We start from the raw sequence: 22070 nt of genomic DNA, 5'->3' as shown, positions 1-22070 counted from the left end.
TAGTGGTAAAAGTCCTTTAGCTAATCTTTAACTCCTGCTTGTACTAGAAATACTTATATCTGTCTCCCAGTCTGCAGTGGGAGCTGTTTTAAAAAGCCATGCAATGCAAAGATAAGTATAGCTGAGACTGGCTCTCAGTCCTGAGAGTATTGGCAAGCTTTTACCTGCAGGGAAAGGGATTTTAGCATTTGGAACAAGGAAGGAGATGGCTAGTAGGACTTGAGATGAAGAGCCACCAAATATGTACTTCAGCTTCTCTCAGCTGACAGTTTAGGTATGCTTTTGTTATGAAGAATACTGCACTGCATTTACTACTGGGCTGCTGTGAGATTCAGTGGTTGCCATTCCCTGGTGTAAACTGAAGGATGTACTTTTTCTGTTTTCCTTCCTAATGCTTTAATTTATGTCTTGGTCTCCATGGCTGGTGGAATTTGTGGGCCTGTATTACTTAGAGAAATACTAGTGCTGTGTAGATAAGTTAGTGGTGGTGGAATCTGGTACTTTCTGACATTATGGGATGATACAACCAATTTGCTTGTGAAGAACAGTGTGCTTTGCAAATTACGTTAGTTTAAGCAATTATTTGTGTGTCTATGTATTCCCTAGAACAGCATATAGCAGTGCAAGGCTGATAACAGCAATGTTCTGCTGTTCTTAATATTAATCTTTTAGGCAAATATTTTTTGTTTTAATGGAATGTGACTATAGAAATAAAAGGAAGAGCCTATTCATAATTCTTATTAAAGTAGCTATGTGACAAAGTGCCAACTATTGGCTTTCTGCCTGCTGTACCTTCAGTGGGGAACAGAATGGATTATTTTCTGAGGTGGGTGTCCTGAGAGTTGAGAAAAGCATAACAAAGTCAACAAAAGCTTTACTTAGTGGTTTTCTGACCTTTATGTAGTCCAAGCTAAGAGGAGGATGCTGAAAAAAGGCTTGTGTCCTGATGATCTTAATGTCCATGGTTAAGTGCTACTGCTCTTTGACTTCCTGCTCTGTGACTTTTTAATAACTGGCAACCATATAAATTCTGCAGCATTACAGAAATAGTTCAATAATGGATGTATTATAAAAAAACCTTTCCTTTTTTCGAGCTTCACTAATGCAGTGAAGGAAGTTGCTAGGTAGCTTAGACTTGATATGTAAGATATTTCTTAAGGGGCAATTTTCAAATAGTTTTTTGAAATAGAAGAGGAATAGAATATTTCTTTGACCACCTAATAATTATGAATTATTCATTTCACTCCTATGAAGGATATAAAGGAATAGTTTTTGGTGGTGGTTTTTTTGTTCTCTTTTTAGGTCATCCTCCAGAAACACGGAGCATAATTTGCCAAAGCCTCCTTTTCTTTTTATTAGGATTTTTCATAGGTGTTCTGGCATTCTTATATCAACTAGGACTGTAGAGAAGGAAGATCAGTAATAAAACATTAAAACTTTCTGGGTTACAAAAATCCAATGTTTGATTCAGTAGGAGGTGATTTGTTGCTAAAATAATTGAGAAGATGTGTATTGGTTTTAGCTACTGTATCTGTAAAACTCTTCTTCTAATTTGGCCTTGATCCTATACTCTGGAGTTTAAAGATAAGATATTTCCTGTCTTCTGCTGTGAAGGCAAACTCAGAGTTTCAAGTTAAGCTGGTCCTTGATAGAGAGTGAGAGAGGCTGACCAAGTTTCACAGCACTTGCGTAAATGTTTTTGTCCAAAACATCTAACTAGTGCGTGGTGCTGTTGAAAATACCAGTTATGTCAACTAATTTGGAAGGACTCCAGTATACGGGTCAGTGTAGGGAAAGGGAGATGATACACAAGACTGTTGGAGACGATACCGAAAAATCTCAAATACTCAGATAAGGTCAGGGTTGGTGTAACAGTACAGCTCTGCATGACTGTGGGTAACCTAGGTCTGCTTTGGCTTTTGAGCAGTGGAGTCTTAAAATGCTATTGGAAAAGTGGTACAAGATGCTCTCAGAAGGACATTTGTTTTTCAGTCTTCCATGTAAGCCCTTTCCAGCTGACTTTTTCTGTATCAGTTAACCAGTTCAAATACCCCCTTGTTACACATCACAGTAAAGTCATTGTGAAAAACAAAGCATGATCACAGAACCCATGACTGTTTTCCTCTGAAAACTCATGTCTTGGCTCTGTTTCAATAGTTCGTTATTATGTAAGTGCCTGAGGGCTTATCTGCCTGCAAGACTCACATGAATGTTTTGTGCAATCTAAGGTCATCCTTGAAAAGGTACAGTTCCACATTCCTGTTCTTTTAGCAGTGAGTATAATTTGTCCAGTAGTTCTTGGAGCACAACCTGAAATCTTATTACCTTTTGAGAGGATTTATCCTATGTAGATTAAAACTCCCTTAAAACTTGGCGCTCCCTTCTTGGAGATCCTGTTCTGAGGTAACAGAATATTTGAACACTTTCTCATTTCAAGCCAAAGGGACTCCTGAAATGGGTGGTAATCTAAGTAATGTCTTTGTAATAAATGAACAGTTTATAAGTATGCTATTTGTTACAACATTCAAAGTCACAGGTAACAGAGGTGGTATTTGGGGTTGACCAAAGCATAATTGCATAATTCCTATCGTAGAACGATGTTTAGTCATACTAATGATGGAGTAGTTGAGAATTACTGGCACTTAAAATTAATTACTAGGCAGACATAAAAAGGAAAGGTGTAGAATGTATGCATTACTGCTGCTTGCATTGGAGACTGCTTCTTCAGGGGATGTGACAGGCAATAGACCTGTATCAGCATATTGTGCTGATGGTGATCCAGTCGCTAAGCAAACATGCAGGATGTGTATGCTAAAACTGCTTCTCTTCAGTGATTGTCCAACTGTCTTTATTCGTCTTTGAACTTTTGATTTGATTGTGCTGAAAATCTTGGATCATCTGGTAAGTTGTCTAGAGAATTGGTTATACTAGGAGGCAAGTGGTCTGTTACTGAAAACCGATTCTGCTTTCTGTTGGAAATACTGAATAAGGAAGCCATACAACTGGAAGGCTTTAAACTGTTGGATATAAGACTTAGTATAGAAATATTACCAGCACTTATTGTACGTAATGTAATACGTGTAATGTTTCAGCCGGCTTTTCTGTCTTGTGTACTACTTGCAGTATGGAGACAAACCTTCCCTCCTCTGCTGGAGTGCAATGAATGTCAGTTTGAAGCTGGCATGTGAGTGCTGTATGCTTTACAACTCCAGTGACACAAGATCCTAAGATAAACTCAGCCTTCATTTAGTGAAATTTTTAGGCTCTAACAACATGCCATGAAGTGAAGCAGAGAAAATGGAAGTGGATTACAGAAAAAGTCTTCTACATTCCTTGCTGTTTTCATGCTGTAATATTTATGTCATAGAGGATCTCTCCCAAGGTCTGATTTCAAACTCCCATGTGGACCAAAAGCAACATTGTATGTGGCTTGACAGAAGTCCTTTCTGCCTAACTTTAAGTGACCTGAGGCAGATTAACATGCAGATTAATGTATTTGACAGTAATAAATCAGTTTTAACGAGTACTAAGGCAGAGATTTGTTTGGCAGAGAGTTTGAATAAAATATGGTATCTGGAGTTACATTGAACATTTTATGGAGAATGATGTAGCTGAGATGGTTAAAAAAATTTCCTGCTTTCCTTGGTTTTGTGCTGATGCGTCTTTATACAATTTAGCTGTAACTATGTGGAGTTTTATTTAAGTCAAAGTTGTTATCTTGGTGAGCGAGCCTACAAAAGTCAAAGGATTCTAATTTAAATGGAATGTGTGCATTTTGTCATCCACTGTAAATGTTTAATAGCTGCTGTATAGCATGTATACTCTAAGGATTCCACCCCACCCCCCCCCCCCACCCCCCCCGCCTGGGTGAATTTATGATCTAGGTTTAAGCTAACTTGGAGAAACAGCCTTCATGTTGATTTTACATGCTTCTTGTAGGAATCTTGGACTGTAACCTTCCCAAGCTTGAATACAAACATCAAGACCTAGTGGCAAGTTTGAGGTGAGAGAAATTGATCTATGCTTCCTCATAGGTAGCACAGCTATTTGTCAGAGAGCAGTAACAAATTAGAGATTAGGAATACTGGGTGTTTTTGGGAAATGTATTTTAGTGGTTAAGATAACTGCTGTGTGATACTCCACAGGGAAGGTACAATATCTGTTTGTTTCATTGGTCGAAGTTGTATTTCTCAGGACTGAAGCTTACAAGAAATTAGTATGTTTCTGAAATGAGGTGACACTTAATGTGACAAGCTTGGCTTCCAAATTGGAGTTGATAGTTGAGGTGAGTGCTAGGTACACACATGAGAGTATAAACCAGAGACAGGTCTTGAACTAGTCATTCTTTTCCTCTTCAGGAGAGAAACCGTAGCAGTGTGTCAGGTATTTGGTAGAGTTGTTTTTTTGGGTGGGTTTTTTTGTGGTTTGGTTTTTTTCAGGTTTGTGTCGTGTTTGTTTTGGGGTTTTTTTTTTTTTGTGGTTGGGTTTTTTTTGGTTTTGGGGTTTGGTTTGTTGTTTTAGTTTTTCCTTAAACCTTTGCTCTTACTCTTCTGACTTTGGCAATGGAAATCAATGACATCAAATTGCTGTGTGACAGTTTAAACACTATTCATAGAAGAAGGTAACAACCATAATCGGTGGTTAACAGATTTTATCTAATCTGTATGTAAGAATCAAAATCGGGGCACACTGAGCGTTTTGATTTCCTTGAATCTCTAGAAAAAGGCGAGTCATTCTATTGAAACTTGGAATTCCAACATAAACCAGGCTGGGTCAAACTAGAAATCCCTCTGGCTCAGGATCCCACCTTCATTGTGGAGCTGCTGCTTAAGCTTCTACCCCATGAGACTCTCTGACCACCCTTGTGTGTGTAACCCAAGTAGGCTGTGTGATATCCACCCAGTCTGCCTCCAAGCCGTGCTACAGAAACATCTTTACATTCTTGTGCTCCACTTGCTCAGTTTTCTTGCCCTTGTGTCCCACCCATGTACAAAGTAATAAGACCTCCTGCCTGAAGTGGAGAGACCAAGAAGCTTTGGGCTGGCTCGTGCTCAGCAGATTCTGTGTTTCAGTGGGGATAAGTTGATGGGTAGTGTGAGGGTTGTGCTATGGGTGTGTTCACGGTACGGTTCACTTGATGTGTCCCTCTGCTGCAGGGTGAAATCCTGGCGTGCGTGTGCCAAATGTGCCACGTTGCAGCACCTCTTACTGAGGCTTTGACTGTACTTTGTCCCTAACCTTTGTATTTATACCCTTTGAGCCTGAAGCCTGGCCAAGTTGCAGGACCACCTCCCAGCCAAGCTGGCCATTCAGAGGAGTAGGAAGAAACTTGGCAAATGAGATTCTGGCAGCTATAGGGTTTTTCTGTTCCCTTGTCCTCTTATAAAAAAGTCGCTCGCCAGAGCATCTCAGGGTAGTGTCTACTGGCTTCTTGGATGCCTTTGGGGAGTTACTGGCATTGTTAGGGTGCTTTGCCTGGTGTCCCTGAGAAGTTTTCTATTTCAACCCCCATCCTTTCTTCTGTGGGGTTTTTCATTTTCTGTCTCAATCATTTGACTTATTCCCTGTTTTGTTTTGTTCTTATTCATTAGGCCCCTTAATGTCCTTCCTCAGAGAGGACTCTAAGATTTTAGTAAGGATGCCCATCCCCTAAGGAAGACAATAGCTTCCAAGTATGAATATGCAAGCAATGTATGATAGACATGCACTGGTATTTAGGGGCTTCTAGAGCTAGAGGTGGCTTCATGTGCTTAACACCCTTTGATGGATTTATCCTGTGCGTTTGTCCAGTTTTCCTGTGAATCCTCACCCTGTAGCAAGGAGTTCCAGGGTCTACTTATTTTGCTACTTATTTGTGTCAAGAACAACTTCTTTTTGTGTTTGAGGTCGCCTTCTGCTAACTCCGTGACCTTATCTTGGCTGACAGGCAATGCTTGCTATTTTCACTTTTTCCTGTTGTTGTTTTGGGTGGTGGTGCTGTTGTTGTAGACATGAAGATTGGGAAACCTTGTGCTGTGTTGAAATCTTACTGCAATTTTGAGTGGTCATCTCTGGTTTTAAATAAAACTTTCTTTGCTGTTGGAAAGCAAATCCTTTCTCAAATCATTTAGTAAATGTGTAAAATGTGATGTAAAACTTATGAACTGATTAACTAGCACATGATAAAAATAGATACCAGATTTTGTATTACTTAAATGCAAGGCTTGTGTCACTTTGTACTCTTGTTTCCTTAGCTACAGCTATTTGCTTGTTTACATAGGTCAGGACTTGCCTGGTTATCTGGGCAGGTCAGTTGTCCTCCAAGATTTTACTTCTGCTCTCTTCTAACATACTAAATTCACAACACTGATTATTGACTTTTCTTAGGACTTACAAATCTGTCAGTGTCTACTTTTTTTCTGAAAGCATGCGTGCCACCACTGTGCTGTCAATACTGGAAGAACCTTTCATGCTTTTCATAATAGTATACCTGGGGATTTCAGAAGTGGATAAGGCGGTGTTTATGCTCTGTTTACATCTGACCCCCTGTATAGAGTTCTCGGCTAGGTTTCCAAGTACATGTTTGGCATACAGATTAGTGGTTGGCTCCTACGTGTAGCACTCGATCTCTACTGAGAAGCTTGGCCTGCATTTTCTCAGTATTGATAATAGCTGTCTGTCTGTGCACATCAGATGAATCTGAAGAGCTGTGTTGCCTCTCGGTCACAGGCATGGACATGGTAGTTAGCCTTCGCATCAAAATTACAGTAGATAGCTTATTTTTCTTACAGAAAGAGAACAAACTCATACGAGAATGAGATCCCTTATTTGCTAACTCCAATGACAGCAGGTGTTGTGTCAGCATAAGGTATTTTCTCTTCTTTCCAGAATAGTTTATCTGAATAGTTCTACATGTATTAACACCCCTTACAGATGCAGTTGGGCTAGGGTAAGAGTACCTTCAGTGAGTATTTGAAAACTAGGACAAGTAACTATTCAGTAGTTTGCTGACCCAGTTCTTACTCTCTGCTCGTGTTCCTCCTGTCTGGGCCCTTGTCCAGGATATCAACCCAAATTCCTACCCTTCCTACTCTTAAGAGTGTGGATGCTTATCAACTTGGCCATGTTTCCTTCCTGTTCTTCGGGTTTCTTAAAGAAATCGAGTGTCTTCTATGATGTCTAGAACTTCTTTCTGCAAACAGAAAGTGCAGACAGTGACTGCTTAGCTCACTGGTTTTTGTGTTCAGGTGCTGTTGTAGGAGGTATATACATGTATGAAAGGCCCTTTGGTACAAAACAACATTGGCCAGGTCACCCTGGCACAAAGAGTTCCCTTTGGGGAAAGAATGTGTTACAAGTTCAGATGGCCCATTTGGTTGCTTTTCCTGGGGCTGTTTCAGACTTTGTTGTTACATTGTAATTTTCCTGTAACACTTTAAAGGCTAACAATGCTCTTCAGAGTTGCAAAACGGGAGAAGGAATGGAGGACTCCATCCATGTTGTTACATTCTTGTTTATGGACAAAGAGGAAGCACCCCTTGTGCCTGTGCTGTGTACATAAAAATAACGTGTGTGTAAATAAAGCCAAAAATTTGTTGTTAGTATAATGGAAACCTTAACAGTCTGACACAAGAATCATTAGTCTAGACTTAATTCTTAAAGAAAAATTAAGAAGAATATTGCAGTTAGAGTACTTACATACGGGAAAATGCTGCCAAACGCAGCTAAAATTGTAACATGCACACTTTAGTTTCTGTCCCTTCTGGAGTTACTTTCACCCTTCTATTGCTGCTCTGGGTCTTTCAGTCAGCAGCTTTGGACTGCTGGAGAGGACAATGGCAGGTCATCAGCCTTGGGAGTCATTTGTTGGGAGGAGTATGATGTTGATGTTGCCTGTTTCTTCTTCCTCCCTCTAGGATCCACTTGGGGTTTTTTTTGTATGTTTGCTAACATGCTTTTACACCTCTTTTCTTTCTTCATTGGTCTACAGCTCCAGGTAATGTCTGAATTTACTATATATGGTGCCCTTTATGTATGTTAGTTACTATTTCTTTGTTACCCCAGAAGCCAGGTTTGTCCAGCTCCAGGTCTGCATTTTTTTTTAACTGACCATTAGTGAGTTGTTTATAGCCATGGGGTCTCTGGTGGCAAGCCTGTGCCCCATCTCTTATCACACGCCTGTACTCCTCTGTACCGCATCCTGTTGTCTCCACTTCTCAGGGCCTCTGTTGTCATACTAGGCCAGTATTTCCTCAACATCATTGTAAATACCTCTTTTTGTGGAGGATAACTGGAGGTTATATCACACCAAGGTAAACAAAAGTAAAATAAATTAGCTGTAGACATCTAGTCAATTAAAGAAGCTGCTGTCACAGCTAAACTGAGTAAAAGGCAGGTCAAGAAAAGTTCAGACAGAGCAAGCCTGACAAGCCTCAGTCTTGAGGCCTCGTGGCTCGACGCGGAGCTTATGGCCTGCTGGTAGTGCTGTATTTACAGGGCTGCATGGTTATGATTTACCCCCGTTCGATGTCCACAAATCCCTGCCTATCACTCACAAGTCCAGGAAGGGTGTTGCAAACCCTCTTATGACTCCAGGCTCCCGAGTGGGACAGAGTAAAGGATCCTGGAGGCATCCTTTCTTTTTTATCTTCTTTTGCCTTGTGGTGACTTGTGTAGGTCTGAAGGTAGCCAGTAGTGCTTTGTTGTGATATATAGCCATCGTTACTTAGTGTAAGTGCTTCACATAACAGTCTTGTGTTTTCTTTTACGAATTTTATAATTACAGTAAATGCTGTACTCTACCTATGATAAAGGCAACGTGGATGTCTAACAACTTTTTCTGTTTTATGTGAAATTATGGTTTTATTCCTGTTTTGTAATAAGGTATTTTTATAAGTGTAAATATTGTGTCTATTTCCTTTGAGGAATTTTTTGCTTAATCTCCTGTTGTCACTATCTTCTGTTGTGAGTTATCCACTATAAATAGTTTGACATAACAAAATCTTTATTTTCCTTTAATGGTGCTGATTGTCATTCATCCAGTGTTACAGCCAATCCTCATTTTACTAAACAAGCAGTGTAGCGCTCTTATCAAAGGGTGGATTGCAATTACATGCTTCAAAGTAGGGACAGTATATTTTTCACTGAAAGTATATAGAAACGAAGTGCTCCTCGTTGCCACAGCTCACTTACAGCATTTTTTTTAGACAATTACAGTGCGTGTTTGGGGGGCTGTTTTGTTTTTTTGGAGTTGGAAGAGACGTGGATCACACACACACACACACCCCCCCCTCGCCCCGTATGGCTATCTGAATGCATCAATAAGTGATATTAAGTCATGCAAAACATCTAATGTGTATATTCTCAAAATGCTTCCTGGTTACTTGAAAATTAACTTGGAGCATGTTTATGGTCTTAAACTGTTTCAAACTTAAAATTTACACTAGCGTAGCTGTGCTGATTAGACTGCAGGCTGCAGCTATACTAGCAAAAACCTCTGCAGGGAACACAGTTATACTAGCAAAAAGTGTTATGCCAAGATGGTAAAACAAACCACAGCAAGATGACTTTTTGTGTGAGTGTCTTGCTCTAGGTCCTGTAGATGTGTTTTGAGTTTAAGCTACTTCCATACTTAACGGGCTTGCATGCATACGGATAATAATTTTGGTTCTTAGAATTTTAGCAGTAATCTCACAGAGTGTCATAAGTAGGCTGTGGGTGTTTTGCTATCTCTCCTTAGTTATAGGACAGTAGAAAGTAAAAGATTAACTTAACATTTCTACTTTTGAATTGCATCAGTGATGTATTGTGGTATCAGTGTCCTTGGTCTTGTTTCAGAATTTGAGATGATTTCAAACAATGTTACCAGGAAAGAAATGTATATCTGAAAGAGTGGCACTAAATGGTAGAGGAGACTAAAAGTTCACTTCAGCTTATTTCTTAACTCTCAACAATGATTATCTTTTAAAAAACAAATTATTCTCTGGCTATGGCATTAAGGAAGTTAAGATATGTAATTAATAAGTAGCTTTACCTGGTCTTATCTAGAACTTCAGCCATTTGACTAAATCTGCTTCTGACTGACGTAAATTAGGTGCAGTCTAGTTACAGTAGATCTGTCTCTCTTGCTTGAGTTTTGGTGGTTAAGAAAGAATCTGAAAAAGATGCTGCACTGCTTTTTTGATCTTAGACTGGTAGAATGCTGTGGGTGTGGATGTTGGTTATTCCTACAATGTTCTTGTAGCATTTTTGCTACAGAAAAGTAGCAAATTTTTAGAGTTGTCTGACTTGTGGCAAAACAACATTATGATTTTTGAGGAGAGGATTATATGCTGTTTTCAACTGAAGAAATGCCATTGTTGAATATAAGTAAAGGAGTAAGTTTTCTTTATTCTCATTTTTTACAAATATGGGGATGCAAATATATTTTGTAGACCATGTCAGCCACAAAATAAAACACTGATGAGCAAGCTCACAACTTCATGAATAAAGCTTATCAAGATTATCAGCAAAACTAGAGAGTAGGTGCTTCGAAAAACTGGGAAGAGTGTGATGGTCAGCTTTTTGCAACCAAGCTTCTGAGATACTGACCGCTGTATTAAAATCAGTAGTCTTGGTAAGGTGTCTGGTTTGCTATGCCAGGTGTGGTCTGCAGCTGGTCAACAGGTCATAATAAAGGCCGTGGTATGTACATATATGACAATCAAAGGCTTGGGCCAACAGATAACTGTCAGTCCTTAACAGATTGGAAAATACTGCCTATAAAATACATTAAGAATTAAAATCTTGGGTGTGTGGTCCTACTGTTTCTGTCATGTTGTCCATGCTGCTTCCATGATAGTATATTGAGCCAATTCAGTTTGCTGGTTTGATAGTAAATGATTATCTCATTCTCCTCCCTCGGTTAACGTTTTTCCAGACTGCCACCTGGAATGGGTTGTGACAAACATCAGAGTGCCTCTGGGGGGGCAGCCATGAGAAGTGGGGCTGTTTGATGCCCACCCAGGGAAGAGTGGGGCTGCCCCCTCTTGGCACCAGCCAGCCCTTAAATCTGCACAGTGGTGGCATCTAAGTAAAGAGATGTCCAAGCAAGCCAATAAGAAGCACTGAAGGCAACTGTCTTAAATGCTTTCCTGCTTGATGTTTGCAGCCTAAAACGTGTGTATTCCTCTTTGGTTTTAAAAGCAAGGCGGTAGTGTTTGTACAATTGCTCCAGACCTTGGACATTTTCTTGAGTTGTAAAAGATCTCGGTTCAGTTTCTAGAGAGATTCAGACTTATGCTTCCTAGGGGGAGAGTGTTGTACCTGCCAGGGTAGAGGAATGTTTGCTCTCTGGTTTGCTGCCATTGATCTTCGTGAGGTTTACATTCTCATGCAAAGATCCTCTGTGTAGAGGGGGATAAATGAATGTAACTTCAGTTTAGTAGTCTAGCTCTGGATTTTAGTGCCTGCTCCAAAGTCTTTGGTTTCTTCATTTTCACCCAACAATTCTGTGAATTGGATGTCCTTGAGGCAGTAGTTAAAAGGATCTATTCTAAATTTTCACTTAAGAGGAAAGTAATGTCTAATTTCAGTCTTTCACTTTTAGACAGTCTGTGATCCAAAGTGTTACTAACAAAAATCAACTGCATCTTTTTGTTGTTGGCAACCGTGAAGTAAGTTGGTGTGGGTTAGTAACATGCCATAGAAATAAAATCATAAAAGGGCACAAAGATGGAACGTTTCTCACTTGGAGAAACTGAGCCATTTAATGAAAAATGAACCAAAAGCAGGTTTTCCAGGTCTGGGCTGTGGATTTTTGTGGAACGCGATGTGAAAAGAACTTGAACTTCTGCTCTTCATTTTGTACTGCTTTTGTGACAATTCTCTTGGTTTTGGTTTATTGAAGAGTAAAACTAATTTACAGCAGTCATCCAGTCTGTAACAACCGGACATTGTGCACTGGGGGTGGGCCAACCTCTGACATAATGCTTAACCCAGTTACAAAAGTGGGGTCCAATTTGCAGTACAAATTGGACAAATGTTGTAACAATGTAATAGGATCCTCTGAAATGGAACCATTTTGTTAATGTAGGCAGGCTGCTGGCTTGTTCCCTTTCTTTGGATCCAAATGCATCAGAATGTGCTTGATTGTTTGCCTCTGCAGCCTGCTGTGAAATAGCTTAGGCTGAAGTGTCCAGTGACAGTTTACAAGTTACAAAGACAGCTTTTTGGCTGCTGACCCTCTGCGGGAGTCTAATCTTTGTTTTGTAGATGTCTCTCTATCTAGGGAAATTACATCTAAGAGAAGAGGTGCTGGATTGCTTCCTCATTGTTCCTCATTGTTAAAGATGACCTCCAAAGAATTTTTACAGCCTGATTCATGCTTTTCCTTTAGGGTACATTGAGAAAACAAGGTTTTCTGTGAGATTTCCTCCTTCCCCCTTCATACATACCCTTGTTTGCTTTGTTTTTGACTGTAGTTTTGGAGAATATTTGGAATGTTGGTGTGGATATTTAACTCCTTAATTGAAAAAGACAGCTCAATCATTGAAAGACTCTAAGGAAAAAAAAAAAGGATAAAAATCCCTTATTTCAAGTTATACTCTTGAATTTTTCAATATTACTGTTTTGTTAACTTCTTAGCTGTGGCCTTCTAACTTAGGGGCAGTTCACAAATCTACTTAAAATGTATGGATTTCTTATCTCTTCTGCTTTGCTCTATACATAATGAAAAAAGCAGCCAACCAGTGGATACCTCATAGTTTATAAGTGACCCAGCATGGGTTAGCTAGGCCACATGTATGGGTGACACTCAACAGCAGTCCTAACTCATGTGACACAGCACTTTCTGTCTGACTTCCTCTTCCTCTTTCCCTTACCCAAACTGTATACGCCTGCCTTGTATTGGCACTGGTGCTTGCCTGATTTCCACGGTAAGTGGACCAGGGTGCCACGTAGGCAGAAAGTCAAAGAAGACCGCCTCCCCCTCAAAAAAAACCCCAAGGCACAAACCCCAACACCTTGCCAACAGCTCACTGTTGATGAACTCAACTGAGCATCAGTACTGGTCCTAGGGAGTAAGGGAACCAGATGGGCGATAGGGTGATGCCAGTGTCACCTGAGAATAATTTAAGCTTTTGTGTGATGTTACTGAATACTGTTGGTGTTACTATACCATTTGGGAGGGACTACTTGTGACAGAACCTCCCTGCCAGAAGATAGTAGTAGAAATACAATGTGCCAAGAAAGCTACATTTTGTTTACTATACCTTATTTCAGTCAAGGTAGCCAGAATCAACTATTTTATAAGCAAGAAATCCCCTCCATCACCCTATATAAGCTGTGTTCTTATCACAAACAATCTGCCCATGGGTTGTACTGGAAGTGCTTTGCCATTTGTACCTGTGCTAACAGTTCTGGAAATGGAGTTGTGCCTATTTTGTTACTAAGGCCTAGTCTAAACAACTTTGGATTTGGTAATGTTATTCAACCCATAGGTGGTTTACTGTTCAATTAGCTTTGCCTTTCTGCTGGCATGGATGTAGCTAGCCAACTAGTGATGCTGTTGTAGCTGTGATGGTACATGGACACAGGCAAGGCAAAGTTTGTACATTGAGATAGTATCTCTTACAAGACTTTTCAGGCACCCAAGCCCTTCATTAAACATTAATGAATTTTCTGAGAAATGATGTAGCCTGAAATTTTCATGATGACCTTTTGTTCTTTTGATAACTAAGCTCTGTTAGGGAGAATGAGCTAATCTTACGAAGATTCGTCCGGTGTGTATACATTGCTTATGCTAGTGTAATGGATGCTTTGACGAGGATTAGCAAGGAAAGAGCATACAGTGGATGCCATGCCTTCCTGAACAGGAAAGTTTCCATCAGAAAGGCTGTTGGATCAATGAGAGGGGAATGGAGGGGGATGCAATTTTCATTCTTCTTCCAAATACCGGCTACAGACAGAAATGAAATACCTTTGAAGGGATCATTCTTGTGCTGCTTATAGGAGGAATGTACTGAGAAGAATTGAAAACTGGAGAGATTGCTTTGCTTAGGGGTAGTGGGAGGTAGCCTGACCATCTGGGATTGTGTTTTATCCTATAAAGAGAGCAACAGATCTCTATAATTTAACTACAAACACTACCCTTGGTGTGCTTCCTTTGTTTTGCTACCATGTGGCATTGTTTAGCTTAGGTAGAAAACCAGTCCTCATGCCAGTTGAATTCTGGGAGGTTAAAAGGGCTGAGGAATATCCAGGAAGATCATACAAAGAATAGTAGCATCATCCTGTGGTGCTTCTTTCCTTGTCATCTTGAGGAGTGAAGCAGTATCCTAAATATGCGGTAATTGTGGATGTTGACTCCTCTGACATTGCACAGTTGCGGTGAACTGCTGCAATACTATTGCCTTCTGATTCTGTTTTCAGTACGATGACGAGTGTCTCTCTACAGCCTGAAACTGGCACTGACTCTCCTTGCTGTGGGGTTGACTTCTTCTGAACTGGGATGGAATGAGCAGCTGGGAGTGATGACCACTTAGGCTATTGTGGGTTGTGTGGTGGCAGCAGCATATTAAGTTGACTAATGGAGTGCTACCTTTTGTGTTTATAAGCTGTGTTTAGAACTATGATAGTATTAAACTGATAAGTCCTTTCTAAAAGCTGACTTAGGCTTTAGAAGTTTTATATATTACAAAAAACCCCAACAAACCAAACTCTGTAGATGCTTTTCTCAGCTGATTTTAAACACAGCAGGAACTCACTGATTGATCTAGATGCTGATATTATGCTTATTATATATGCAATCATTAAGTAGATTTTAAGTTGTACATGGCAACTTCCTCTTTAAATGGAAGCTAATTTTAATGAAAGCTTTTTGTTTGTTGCATGCTACAAAAAAGTTAAAGGACTTTATATATATATGATTTATAATCTCAGTGAAACACAAAACAATCTCTTCCAAGACCTCGAGTGTTCTATATCTTTCCATTTTCTAGTTTTTGTTTTCATGAACTGCCTAGTCTTAGAGACAGAATGGGGCAATAAGTCTCTTCACAATATTTCAACCATCGTCTTCTGGCTAGATGCTGCTGACCGTACTTAGATTTACTGTTTTCTTAGGAAAAGGTCATCCTAGTCATTCGCTGAACTGTGGAGTCATAGAAACTTTATAATAGAAATTAAAGACCATCTATGCCTTTCTTGTTCATAATCTCAGACTGCTTTCTTTCACTTGTGAACAAATAGTTCTGGCTATTAGCACTTTTCTTTTGGCAACTCCATGTTGCATTCAGGCACGTGTTTTTGGCTTTTGTAGTACATTTTTAAAAAGGACTAAAAACCAGTAGCGATGCTTTTGGACTGTCTTTTGGCTTGCTTACCTTTGCATGCTCAGTAAGGGCAAGCATATTTAGCACTAAAAGGATCCTGCATGAAGGACAGCATGGAAACATCTTAGTTCATTGAGCAATTCCACTGTAATTTCAAGAAACAATGACTTCTGTTTATGTAGAGCTCTAAAGTTCAACTCTACTACTGAGTGCAAATCTCACTCGCTGGAGGTGAAATGCATCTTTTATTTTTAACCTTAGTGATTGCTTGGCAGCGAGGGCTAGTGAAGTAAATCTTCAAGGCCTGATTTAAGAAGTCTCTTGGCATTCTTCTGTCTTCTTGTATTAGAAGAACCTTTCGCAAGCATCTTGGCCAAATGTGGTTAAGCCTGTTGTGTTGTTTGTTACCGTGTCTCTTCCAGCATTGCTCCCACAATGTCATAGAGGCGGTGTAAGGACATGCTCTTAGGCAATATAGCAGGTAATGCAGCACACAATGGCAATTCTATTGCTTAAAGCTGGTTTAAAGAAAAACTAGTAAAACTTGCTTGTTAAATGTCTAATGCAAATTGAATAATCTGTGAAACTAACTATGGCTGTTTCAACTGACTACCTGTTTGAAATGTTGTGTGGAATATCAGGTAGGGGTGTGTGTGTTTGTAACTGTTGTTTACAAACAGCTGCTCTGCTTACTTGCTTTTTTTTTTTTTTGTTTTAGCTACAGCTTCAAATTGGTACAGTGTAATATACTGAAATTAGTCTCTTATAAGTTGCCTTTTAAATTAAGACACCCAGTAAGTTTCATTTCAAACTAGTTCTTGTTGCATACTCTTTTCTTTCTTCCCTAGATCTGTTTTGCCAAATGGCAATGTGACGATGTCTTCATGTTTCTCGCATAAAAATACAACTGTGAATTGGCTGCTTGAAATATGACAAAAACAGTCAACATTTCAGTTGTTCCGTGGCTTTCTAAATATTTGTTCTTGGTCTTAAAATCCACTTGCTCAACTTCCTCATTGGGCTTCCTGTGTAATGTTGTTAAACCCTGGCTTAATTCTCATGGGGTGATAGTCCTATGGCTCTTGTGTTTACCAAGTAAACAGCTGTGGCCATTTTAGATGTTACTTCTCAGATGGAGGTTACTGACCCTGTAGTGGAGTAGGCAGGAAGGTGGGCATACCATCTGCTCTGCTGTCATATTGTAAACTTACCTTCTTGGGTGATTAAAGCAGTGTGCCATACTGAACTTGGACAACTGAGGTGTCGTTTAGTTCTGCACAGTCTGTTACCTGTTCATTAGCAGCTCTCTCCTCTGGGGATTGCCAGGCAGATGAGGGGATATAATATTACAAATTGCTGCAGCAAAATTAACTATAGCACATTTGTCAGAGCTGAGAATTACCTTGCAGTGATCATATGTAAATGAGATTAGTCCCTGAAAGGAAGGAGTACATTATTTATTGGCTTTTTGGAGGTGACATTTTATTACAAGACCGCCAATATCAATCCCCCATCTTATATTTTTAATTTGCCCTCCTACATTATGACAAAGTTTGGCATCTTTTATTGGGCACTAAAATTCCAATCTAATTATGCACTCTGGCAAGTTAAAACTTCTTAGATGGGTTATCTTAATGTTATGTGTTAGTCACATCTAAGTATTTAGATGCTACAGTAATAGAATGACACCAAGTGATTAGTATAAAACAAAGAGATTCTCATTCAAAGTGATTCTGAAACCTCAGCTGAGTGCTAATTCATTCTGATGGTTTCTGGCACTCTGATTGTGAAGTGCTCTGGCTATTGTGCCTCCTAAGGCTACCAGTGTCAAACAGGTACCTCTTGACTGGCTGTTGAAGTGACCACCACACAGTGATGTACAAGATAAATAGGTAACCAATAGTACTCTTGGATGAGGGCTCAGATTAACAGGTCCTCATTAGGTGATTTTCTGCAAATTTAATTAATCTTTAGTGTCTTGAGCTAAATTTACACCAAATCTTTTTTGCAGTGTTATAAGTGTAAAATACAGTTACTTTTCTGAGTAGAAAGTATAGGTTATGGTTTTTTGGGGGAATTACCTGTTTCTGATTGCTGTGATGGAACGAAAGGTGTTTGAATCTGTCTGGTCTAATTCCTTACACAAGTAAAGTTACAGACCCATTGCTAGCAGTAATTGTGAACATGTTAATTTAAACAAGGGAAACATAATCGTTGTGTGTACTATCACCCTCCTTGCAGTCTGTCTAAAGTTAGTTGCTGCTTGAGCTCTGCTTGCTTGCTGTTACCCGAGCAGCTGTACTGGTACTTAGCGTCCTAGTTTTGGTGAAACCTAGCCCAGATGATTGATCACAAAAAGCTGATAGAGTGCCTGTGATAAGTAGTTTATTTGTAAATAGTATTAACAGCCCAGTGTTGGCAACTTTGTAAAAATAAAAATAATTTATAAAAACATCTCTGTGCTTTTGTGAATTTAGTGTTTTATGGAGCTCACTTTCTGTCATCTTTCATATCCTAACACAAGTTAAATGCAACTTTGAAAGTATTAGTGGTCACAAGATGAGAATTCATCGTCCAGCAGTGTAGATGTCTATATAATTGAGCCTGTGGGAGTTTGGGTACATATAAAAGCAGTTGTCATAGCTGTTTGGTTGCTTTTAAGCATGCTCTTCTTCCAGCCAACTCTTACACTCTTCTTTGTAACTTCAGTTCAGTTACAAAAACTGTTTGTCTTTCAGAGCCAACACACAATCAGCCAGACCGAACCAAGAGGAAAGAGAGTATTTGAGAAGGCTCCCAGCGTCTCATGAATGAACTAACGGAACTCGATAATGCTGGTTCTCCAGAGCCAGGTCTACGGCTCAGAAGAGGACACATGTCTGACACTGCAACAGCACAGGCAACCTTTGAAGAGGACAGCTCTGAACAGAGGCTTCTTTTAGTGGAGCCACCTCTGTCTTCTGACCAGGAAAATGTAAGTTATATGATTATCTGTTAGGTTTGCTAGGAAAATGAGTTTTGACATAAGTGCTTCAGTGCTTGAAATAAGTTCCAGAAATGTGAATTGTGAGCCTACAACCTCTTTATGCCTGCTAAATAATTGTAATAAAACTGGGAAGATGCCAGAAGTACTCAGTTGAATGTATGGGAGCTTGGGTGACAAGATGGGGCATAAGTGTAAGTTTACCAGCTTTATATTTTTTATTCCCTCCTCAAAGAAGTGGGACTCGTACTGGTTTGTTCTCTGCTGAGATGCTGCTCATATCAAAAGATTTTTGTTCTGTAACTTCCAATTAATTATAAGTGAAAGGAGAAGATCTATTGACTCTGGCTGAATGTAATCTGAACCTTGGCTAATTGCTATCGTCCTAGAGATTAGGACAGAAAAATCTGTTTGAGAGCATTCTTGTTGGAAGAACGGCCATACTGGGTTAGACCAAACATCCACAGTGCGCAATATCCTATCTCGGGCAGTAGCCAGTACAGACTCATAAGGGAGAGTACAAAAACAGGGAAGCATGTTGTGTTACTTCCGTAGGACACTCTCCCAGCCTTTACTAATTGGTGGCTCACAGATTTCCTGAGCCAGTGGCAATGTTTTTGAATTTTTGGTGCATGAGCCTTTGTAAATTTTAGCAGCCACAACATCCTGCGGAAAGGCGTTCCATGGCTTAATTAGGTGTTATATGAAGGTAATGTCCAAGCATTGGACAAAAGTACCTTCTGGTTAGAGAGTTTCAGAACTGTAATTAATGCTTCTCCCAGGATATATACAAATGGATATCAGCACAGTTAAGTGGAAGAGGCATTCATCGTAGGCTCACTATTAAATTTATCATGACTTAATGGGTTTACTGTATCAGCTTAGTTATAGCATCTGTATGGTTTTCGCCCGCAGTAAAAACATGCTGATGCTACTTAATGTAGCCTTCTATGCAGAAGAGTTGGGCTGTTGCTGTAATGGCAATTGCCACAGATTCTGGGTGTGTGCATGGACCGCTATCATGGTTCAGCTGACATGAGAACCTGTATTAGGCTGTCTTAACTTGATTAGTTTGAGCCCTTATGGAATTTAGTTTTAAGTGTCCTTGTAATGAGAAGTCAGAACAGGTTTTCATGGCTAATAAGCTAAGCCAATGCACTGTAAGTTATACACTGCTATAACTTCTATAGGACATTCTCGGTATCTTGGTAACAGGAAATACCCAGAGTCCTTTTCCCTGCATTATGTGGAAGGTTGTAAAGCATGTGTATAAGGTGCAAAGTCTTAGCCAATAGCTCAATTTGCTAAGGTTAGAAAAAAGAAAATTTGAGTTGTACTAGCAGATATTTTGAACATACATATGTTTATCTGACAGTGTGTTTGGCATCAGTCTTTTTTGAAAGCTGTTTTCATTCTTGTCTCTGACTTTCCTGGTTGAATAATGCGAGTTACCTGTTGCCTGCAGATGGACTAGCCCAAAGTAAAAGCCCATAACTGATTATGTTCTGTAATTCTTTCTGTACATTTGCTTAGCTAAATAGAAATGATTTGGATGAGTCAAAGTGTTTAATTTTAGAATTTTGGAAATAAAATGGTTAAAGTACTCTCATTCTCTCTTCTGCTTTTTCAGGCATTCTTAGCATGTGTTAGTGTTTGCTTTCACCCCTGTAGCAAAAGTATGTGTTTCTTTTGTTTTGGCTCACTACAGATATTTAGCTTTCTTTGTATTTGATGTCTTCTTTCTTTCCCAGTCTCCTAAAATGCTGCCACAGAAATTTGTTTTTGCCATTTGGGCCTTGCTGTTCTGTCTTGAACTGCATCACTTTCTCTGCCATATATGGCCTCCTGCTTTTTTGACTTTTCAGCCTAAAGTTTTATTCCTGTCGTCTGTGATTTCTTGTTTTTAATACTGTGATATCTTTAATTTTTTTTTTCTTAAAAGGCTGAATAATTGATGCTTCAGATGGATCATCCCAAAACACTCTGCTGTCAGAAGTACCAATATTAGCTTGCCAAATGGCCTTTATTAATGTGCCATACTGCAGTGTTCTAAATAATCTGGAAAAAACATTACGCTATGTATCTTCCTCTGTCTTGTATAGGCCTCAGCACAGCTGTTACTCAAATGCCAGCTGAGATTCACTTTTTTGCTCTACTGTACATTCTGGCTACATGCAACTGCCTCAGTAGAGATGACTTATTAGTTCAAAAGCATGATTTTCCTCTGGTTTTGAAGAGACTCTTGTTTAGATAACAGTAATATAAGGTTATTGTTCTTCCATAGATAGCAATAGTACTCGGGCATACAAGCTAAACATAGCCTTATAAAACGACTCAAGTGGTGCCCGCTACATTAGTATTCTAGTGGCTAAATGCAACCACGTTGAAGCCGATGGTAACACTCAAGGAATTCCTGTGTTGGAGAAGGAAAGTGGATGAGAGCTATATAGCGTCTTGATGGTAGGACAACCATGGTCATTTAGTGTGCTTTTAAATGCTTCTACTTATGACAAGCTAATCATACTGACTTTCTTGAATATCATAATATAGATGTATTCTAATAGATATGATACTTCCCCAAAATTTACTGGGCCGAAGACTTGAGGTATTAGTGTGTTGTGGTTTAACCCCAGCCAGCAAATAAGCATCACGCAGCTGCTTGCTCAGCCCTCCCCCTTCCTGGTGGGATGGGGAGGAGAATCGGGGAAAAAAGGTAAAACTCGTGGGTTGAGATAAGAACAGTTTAATAACTAAAATAATAGTACTAATAAAAATAAAATATAATAACAACAATAATACAAATAGAATAACAACAATAATAATTGTAGTGAAAAGGAATATAATAAGAAGAGAGAAATTAGACCCAAGAAAAGACAAGTGATGCACAATGCAGTTGCTCACCACCTGCTGACTGATGCCCCAGCAGCGATCCGCCCCTCCTGGCCAACTCCCCCCAGTTTATATACTGAGCATGACATTCTATGGTATGGAATATCCCTTTGGCTAGTTCGGGTCAGCTGTCCTGGCTATGCTCCCTCCCAGCTTCTTGTACACCTGCTTGCTGGCAGAGCATGGGAAACTGAAAAATCCTTACCTTGGGATAAGCGCTACTTAGCAACAACTAAAACATCAGTGTGTTATCAACATTATTCTCACACTAAATCCAAAACACAGCACTGTACCAGTTGCTAGGAAGAAAATTAACTCTATCCCAGCTGAAACCAGGACATAGTATAAAAATGTGTGTATTTTTATCCTCTGATAATATTGCATTGTTTACTTTTCCTGTTGCCTCCTATTACCCTTTTTATATCATTGCAGCTCCGTTATTTATATAAAATCTGCCCTAAACTCTCCTATACAAGATTCCTTTCCCTCTGCCTACTTGTATATCCACTTTCTGCTCCACTTGTAGGAGGAAGCAGTCTGAGCTCTTAAGAGGTAGTAGTTGCTTTTGAATTATTTTTATAGTCTTTTCTAAGGAGGTGTGTGGAAGCATACCATTGTATTGTTCAGAATTATTTTCCATCTCCTTCACAGCTTGCATTGTATACTCTCTGTTTCTAATTTTGATGGGCCAAAATATTGGTCCTTTTTGGAAATAAAGCCTTTTCATGGAAAAAAATGGAGGTGGTATTAAGAAATCAAATTTAGTCCTAAAAGTTTTTTCTGAGACCTTTGTCCCTGGCAGCGGTAACCTGCATAGCTGTGAACTAAAAATTACATTAAAGATCCTGCTTTCTGTAAACTGTGGCATTCACTTACTACATGTAGCAAAGACTTACTAGCTGTATTGT

At 39.5% G+C, this 22070-nt stretch overlaps 1 protein-coding gene across 4 annotated transcripts in view; it reads left to right on the top strand.

Annotated features, from left to right (window-relative positions):
- Positions 1–22070, top strand: part of ADIPOR2 (adiponectin receptor 2) — a 47619-nt gene that overhangs the window by 5736 nt on the left and 19813 nt on the right. For 3 of the 4 annotated variants that reach the window (XM_050900313.1, XM_050900289.1, XM_050900306.1), the window contains exon 2: positions 18029–18264. In XM_050900313.1, coding sequence (XP_050756270.1) covers positions 18097–18264 — 168 coding nt within the window. In that variant the 5' untranslated portion in view covers positions 18029–18096. Of the gene's footprint in view, positions 1–3939; positions 4004–18028; positions 18265–22070 lie in introns of all 4 variants that reach the window. The other variant, XM_050900297.1, reaches the window with a different exon arrangement.

The sequence above is a fragment of the Gymnogyps californianus genome, chromosome 1 (assembly GCF_018139145.2).
Source record: "Gymnogyps californianus isolate 813 chromosome 1, ASM1813914v2, whole genome shotgun sequence".
Classification (NCBI taxonomy): Eukaryota; Metazoa; Chordata; class Aves; order Accipitriformes; family Cathartidae; genus Gymnogyps; species Gymnogyps californianus.
Note: the sequence above shows the minus strand (reverse complement) of the source record. Positions and strands in the feature narration are given on the sequence as shown.